General features: G+C 41.9%; 1 protein-coding gene across 1 annotated transcript; it reads right to left on the bottom strand.

Moving 5' to 3' along the window:
• Positions 1-959: 959 nt before the first annotated feature.
• Positions 960-5,638, bottom strand: FAM32A (family with sequence similarity 32 member A). Its single transcript, XM_051972071.1, has 4 exons — positions 5,491-5,638; positions 5,191-5,329; positions 2,176-2,229; positions 960-1,513 (listed from the first exon to the last, which is right to left on the bottom strand). The coding sequence occupies exons 1-4, from the start codon at positions 5,562-5,564 to the stop codon at positions 1,445-1,447; spliced, it is 336 nt and encodes a 111-aa protein (XP_051828031.1). The 5' UTR covers positions 5,565-5,638; the 3' UTR covers positions 960-1,444.
• Positions 5,639-6,749: the final 1,111 nt, after the last annotated feature.

Genomic DNA, 6,749 nt, shown 5'->3' with positions numbered 1-6,749 from the left:
TTATCGTGAAGTTAAATGGCTGTGTAAAAGGAGATGGAACAACGATGGCAAGGTAGCAGAAATCAATATAGTGAGGTCCCAAACTTCTTTGGAGATTTGGAGAATGCACCAGACTGAATCCTAATGAAGAATACCAAAAGTTGCAGTAATGAGGCAGACTGAATGAGGCATGGGGCAGGGTATGGTCGAATGAAGGGGAGGGGGAGAATTTTAGCACCTAAGGAACAATTGTGAATTCATATAGTGGGTGCCAAGTACAAAGCTGCAGGTTGAGGTACCTAGCAGCTTTGTCACCCACTTTCTACTTTCAAGTCACAGATCCAATTCAGAATGAGGAAAATTGTGTTTGAGGTGGTTTTCCAGGATAGAGAGTGGTTGAGTGGTCACTAGTTCTGGGCTGTCTCAAGGATCAATTTCAGAAGCAGCAGCTGCAGCTTCTGATCCCTAGAACAGGATTTTAGTTCCATTCCAGCTTTTAGCCCAGTTTGAAGTCTACAAAGGAAAAACCAGAACAGAATTACCAGGCCAAAAGGGAACCTATAGTTGTCATGTTGAACCTGCAGAGCTTCCCAGATGGCTGATAGTGGCTGAGTCCAATTAGCTTGAGAGAGGGTGGGGTGAGGCAACAGACACCATAATATATGTGACCACACATGCCAAATACAGCAGGCTACAAGCAACCTTGCTTCTCCCATGTCCTTCCTAATCCCTTATCAAAAAACATGGAAGCCACTATGAAAGCTTCCAATCTCTAGGGCCCTGGCACACAAATTCTGGCAACCTACCAAACCAGGAAGGCTTTGAAAACAAGTCCCAGTGTGAGCCTGTTGTCTGATGAATATCCAGCTCTGATAAGCTGGTAGCTTCATTACTAGGTTAGTCATCAAGTGACCACCTATCAAGTGATCACCAGAGCCAAGGCTGGGTGGAGAATGAAAATGTACTCATGAAATCATCTCTTAAACATTGAAACAGTTTTATTATTTTCAACTAGGAAAGTAATGAAATGATAACTGACAATAATTAGCACCTTAGAGTCTGTTGGTACTGGTGCAGCAAGTTTTTTTTTTCCCCCTACAGACAGTGGAATAAAAGTAATTGTAAGCTCAAAGGCTGAATTATCACTCTCCTAGTTGGACATCCTTATTTGTAAATAAGTGTCAATGACCTTGTATAAATAACTGATATTTTTAAATCTAAAGATTAGAAATTTTGTGTCACAAAGAAATTTAAATTACCACAAGTCTCACTTTAATAAAGTGTGACAAGTTACTAACTTGATTACAGAACCTTTAAAAATAGTCTTATTGAGAAACATTCAGAAAAGGGGGAGGGGAAGCGGGAGGATAGAGAAGGGTGGAAGCATTTATACAACATGCCACAGTTATCCAGAACACAACTGATTCCTCTTCTTCAGGGCCACACCACTCAATGTGACAGGAGTCTATTTTGTCCAGCTGACTTTGGGGATGTCATAATGTTCAGTGAGAGTATCTAAGTGTCTGTTGAAATCCTAGAGGGGAGGAAGAAAAGAAAATGTTTCACCACAAGTCCAGAAAAGTCACACAAATTCCCTGTCTCTGCTCCTACTTCCCATGGTGTCCCCCTTTCCAATTAATGTACTCCCCCTCAATCCAATCCATCCCAACATAGACTGAAAGATCTTCCTTTTTACTAACATAAATCTACAAAGGGGTAGTAGCACAATGGAAAGAACATAGGCTTTGGAGTCAGAAAATGGGTTCAAATCCTAATTCTGGGTCTTATATCACCCTGAATGAGTCTCTTTTCTTCTCTTAAAGGGAAATAATTCCAACATCTGTCAAACCTGGCTATTGTGTGACTAAAGTGCTTTTATAAATAAACCCCAAAGCATGTGATAAAAGTAAGAGTTTATCAGTTATACTTCGCTGAAAATTCCTTTCACCAGTCAGTATCTCCCAGAGTTACATATGTGATGGGCATTTATAACATTTATAACATGTTGGTTTACGAGAATTGTCAACCAAACAAGCTATATAAGCCATCAAAGATAAATGCCTCTTCTCAAATTCTGCCTTTCATCACTACTTCCTGACCCTACTAACCACTAAAGATGCTGCAAAGTATAGAACCCAAAATGTCTGCTAAACCTAGAGTTTTAATCACAGTTTTTTACTGCTTGGTAATTCTTACCTCCACCCTCTGCTTATGAGTTTTGGATGCTTTCTTTAAGATTCTTTCCATTTGCTAAAAGAGGGGAAAACAAAGAAAGGTTAAAAATTCATACATATTAACCACAACTTGGGCCCACTTTAAAGCAAGAAGGTGTACTTCAATTGGAGCTAACTGTCCTCAGTAACATTTTGAGTGGTTTCTTAAAATGTAACAGAGCAGCTAGTTCCATGGTTAGACAATTTCATGTGCCACTGTCAGATTCAAAGCATTCATTGGAGTCTATAAATTGATGGAGAAAATACATGGACAACTGGCAGAAGAGTTTTGAAGGATTTTTAACAATTGTAGTTATAATATATTAAACTGTTTTTGGACAATAGACAAAATCATAAAGCATGACTTCAATCTCCTCATTCTACCACTCTCCACATTCTGAGAAACTCCCACTGTCATAAACAAACTGCTCCATATTCTTCTTTTCTTAAAGAACATTATATGTAAGAGACTTCACAGATCATTTAGTTGCACTCCTTAATTTCCATATGAGTTAACTGAAGGCCACATTAAGTCCAAAGCTGCTCAGGGAACTAGTTACTTGCGAGGGTGTTTCCCCCACACCCTTTGCCACGATTACAGCTCGCCTCTTTCTACTTTTTGGCTTCTAAATATGTCCTTCAAACATGGATAAATAAAACTTTCTCACGCATAGATCTTGTCTGCACTGGGTGGCACAGTGGAAAAAGCAGTGGACTCGGGAGAAAGAAAAGTTTGGACTTTAAATGCTCCCTTGATACTTACTAGTTATTTTTACAAGGTAAAGCATTAGGATTTCTTTTTGTCTCAGTTTCCTTACCTATCAGAAGGGTAACCCCTTCTAACAACTGGACGTACCTTTCAGGATTGTTGTGAGATTCAAATGAGATACTATAGGTAATATATTTGCAAACATTAATGTGCCCCATAAATACTTGATACTTTTTGCTTTAAGATTTTCATGGTTTCAATACTACCTCCTGTGGTAATCCAAAAAAAATTTTGCCTCTCTTTGTAGGGTGCCTCTGCTCTGAACAGTCCTGCCTGGATGTTTTTCCTAGAACCTTATGTATCTGTAATCTTACAAGCTGAAAGCTTTCATGACCTATGGAGGAAGCTCAATCTCTATAACTTTTCCATCTATGACATCAAGGTTAAAACAAAAATAAAAACAAACCCTCCTGAGCATGGAATCCTGTCTAATGGAAACTCCTTTTCCCCATCAGTGAGCACAGTGTTCTGCACAGAGGAGGTATTTTTAAAACCTAGATGACTTGACTTGAATGCAAGTAGGTGAACTGAAAAAAAGATTCCAGAATTAGACGAATCCTTAGAGACCACCTGGTTGAGCCCTCCTGTTATAACTGAGCAAAATTAGTAATTCAATTTGTATTATAATTACCTTTGTCTATGCTCTAACCTTCCACTTTGTGTTAGATTCCACGAATTCCTGATAGTGTGGTATAGTACAAAAATGGAATGTTTTGACAACAGAAGCAACAAGCCTAATTCTGTGTGATAATGTGCTGGCCTTAATTTTCTCATCTGTAAAATCAAGAGACTAGGTCCTTTCCAGAACTAAATCCTATGATCTCATAAGGAGTTTATCCAAACTTCATTCTTCCTCTAGTGATGGGCACATTGTTCCATGGACATCTAATGAAACAATTTTCTATCTCTTGTAGAACCCAAAACAATAATTTCTAGAGTAGGCACTACATATCAATACTTGCTGAATTACTGAATTGTTGTTCTAATTTGTGATTCATATTCCTGTCAGGATCTTTCAAAAGTCAAAGTACATACAAAACCATGAGGACCAAACCTCAAGTGCACTGCAGTGATTTCCACAAGAACTGAAAGAACACAAGAGTCACATTCTGGGAAGTGGATGGGATCTCAGATGTTCACTAGTCTAATTCTCTTACTTTAAAATAAAGCTGATGCCCCGAAAGTCTAGCCCTTCTTGATTCTGGCCCTGCAATGACCATAGCTTTATGCCACATTTTCCTCAACAATTAACTATTTCACTTATGATAAAATGTGGATGCCTTCTTTTGCTGCTGCTATTGTCATCATCAAGAAACTGGGATGTTGTGATATGGAAAGGGACAGAGGTTCAACAACTGTCATTGCTCTCGAAAAATCATGTTCAGTTCTTCACCACTGTGGAGCTTCAGAGTAAAATCATGGTTCCATTATTCTTACTCAATGTTTGAGGAATTATTTTCATGGTTGTAGGTAAAAAAACAAAACTAGGGAATCCTGGTTTTCTACAGTGCCTGCTCAGGCCTTCACTTAATAGTTTACAATCTGAAAATGCTCAGAATATACATCAAATAATCTCAATTTCAAAATAAGGAAGTTTTTTTTTAATTACCAAACTATTTCTAAAACCAAACAATTTATGAAAAATCCCAAAATTATCTTGGACATGTATTAATCCATCCCTCTACTAATGGAGAATTATATATTGTAAGGCAGACCAACGTTCCATGCTTAATAGCAACTGAAGCATACATAGTGCTTTCAAGCAAGGGCCTTGGCATGTAATATCTTACTTGGTTCTCCCAACTCTATAAGACATGTACACAACTATTAAGTATTACATACAAATGACCCCCATTTTTTACAGATAAGGAAACTGAGGCTGTCAACTGCAATCACAACACATGTCAGAGGCAGAATCTGAACCAAGTATTTTCTTAGAAATGAAGCCTAATTCTGCCTCTGTCATCGCTCCCGCAGCCTCCTCTGCTTATATTCCTACCTTCCGAGGCAGAATACATAAAACCTCTCTTCCAGCTGGTCTGCCTTCTTTCTTTCTTGCCTCTTCTTTCCCATGTCTCCCTCCCCCCCTCAATCTTCCTTCCGTTTTTCTCCACGATCTCCTGCTGCTCACCAACTTCTTAAAGGGTGGCCCTCAGAACATAACAAAGGCTCCAAAGGAACGCCCGCGGCCCCCTCCTCGGAAGTTTACATAATGCCCCCGTCGCTCACCCTCTTCTCCTGCATCTTCTCGTAGGCGATCTGCGCTGGGGTCCGCTTGTCCAGCCCCCTCCGCTTCTCTTCCTCGTTCTTCTTGCTCGTCACGATCTGCTCCAGGACCTTGCTCTTGTCCTTGTCCTTCCTCTTCTTCCTGCGAGGACGGACAGGCAGGGGGGCAGATGGAGAGACGAGGCCTTCTTCAGCCGCCCGTCCAGTCCCTGATCCCCTCTGTCCCTGCCCCCCGTCTCCCGCCCTCCCCTCTCCCCGTCTCTCCAGCGGCCCTGACAGGGCTGTCACTGCCATCGCACTTACCGCTTCGTTACACCTAGTTCCGATACCCCTTTAAGTTTCAGGGCGCTCCTCTGTACCTGCTCGTACTCCGCCATAACAACTTCCGCCCGGCACTGCTCCTACCTCACTTCCTGTTTAGGGTCACGCGAGGCACGACGGGAAAGACGCGAACCGCGCTTTGGGTGGGGTCCTTTATGTGTACCGGCGCCTGGACGAAGAAGAAAGGCTGTTCAGAGAGGCGGAGCACGTCCGGAAGTTAAGCAGTGCGCCTGCGCAGCGTCATTGTCGACGGAATTTAGTGGCCCCGGCGGACCTAAAATAGATAGTGCGCCTGCGTAAAGTGCCGACCGCTAGAGGGTGGGAGAACCGACTTGTTTTTATTCCCTCTGGAGAGAGACGGAAAAACTGAGTCCTAAGCAGGGGGCGTAACTGCGTTTGTGAAACTACCTCAACTGTTTGGGTTGCTGTTCGTCCCTTACTACTGACTGTGTGACGTCAAGCACGCTCCCTCAGATCACCAGTCTCCCCTCAGTAAAATGATCCCTCCCGTCCTCGGACGCGTAAATTGCCTCGGTTACATCCTCTGTGAAATGGAGATAACAGCATCTACTGAGAGTAATTGTGGAGCTCCAAAGCGCTTGTTTGACAGGCACTGAGCTCAGGACACAGAAACAGACGCTTAACGCTTTCTGGGGAATCGGGCTTTCACCCAGACACGTCTATTTGGGGGAGGGGGGGAAGAGGGACCACTAACATTTGGGGGAGGGAGACCCGGCTATCCTGGAAGGCTTACTTAGACTGTGTGATACCAGAACCTACTTGCTGCCTGAAGCTAGGATTTCCGGAGTTCACACGAGGACGATTTATACTTTTCCCCTTGGATGGTCATGCAGGCTTTTCCTTGTTCTAATTCCTGTAACCCCTCCTTCCTCCAAGCAGAAGGACCTCACTTTATATTCACTAGAAAAATAGAGGCCCTCTCTTGTGGTGAACTTCCATCCACACTGATCTACTCGTCGAACTCACTATTTTGTCCTTCTTTGTCTCTCCATAAACCTGTTCTCTCTGTCTCACAATTTTTGAAAAATTTTTTTGCTGTTTTTGTATTCCCAGCTCTTAAGGTAAAGCCATGGATTCAATAGTTGCTTAATAAATGCTTATTAATTGCAATTTCATCGATGTAAGAAGCTCCCAAGGAGGAAAAATGCAGATCTGCAATTTATAGTCTTATAAGAGATGTCTTGTAGATAAGAGAATCTAAATCTTCCAAGCCACATAAT

The sequence above is a fragment of the Antechinus flavipes genome, chromosome 1, assembly GCF_016432865.1.
Source record: "Antechinus flavipes isolate AdamAnt ecotype Samford, QLD, Australia chromosome 1, AdamAnt_v2, whole genome shotgun sequence".
In the NCBI taxonomy this organism is placed as follows: Eukaryota; Metazoa; Chordata; class Mammalia; order Dasyuromorphia; family Dasyuridae; genus Antechinus; species Antechinus flavipes.
Note: the sequence above shows the minus strand (reverse complement) of the source record. Positions and strands in the feature narration are given on the sequence as shown.

What these genes read in the sequence shown, in the direction of transcription:
- FAM32A (XM_051972071.1), bottom strand. Translation starts at nt 5,564, where the DNA reads ATGGCGGAGTACGAGCAGGTACAGAGGAGCGCCCTGAAACTTAAAGGG. An exon ending in AGAAGATGCAGGAGAAGAGG is followed by an intron (nt 2,230 to 5,190) that starts GTGAGCGACGGG and finishes CCCCTCTTTTAG; the next exon opens with CAAATGGAAAGAATCTTAAA. An exon ending in CTCATAAGCAGAGGGTGGAG is followed by an intron (nt 1,514 to 2,175) that starts GTAAGAATTACC and finishes CCTCCCCTCTAG; the next exon opens with GATTTCAACAGACACTTAGA.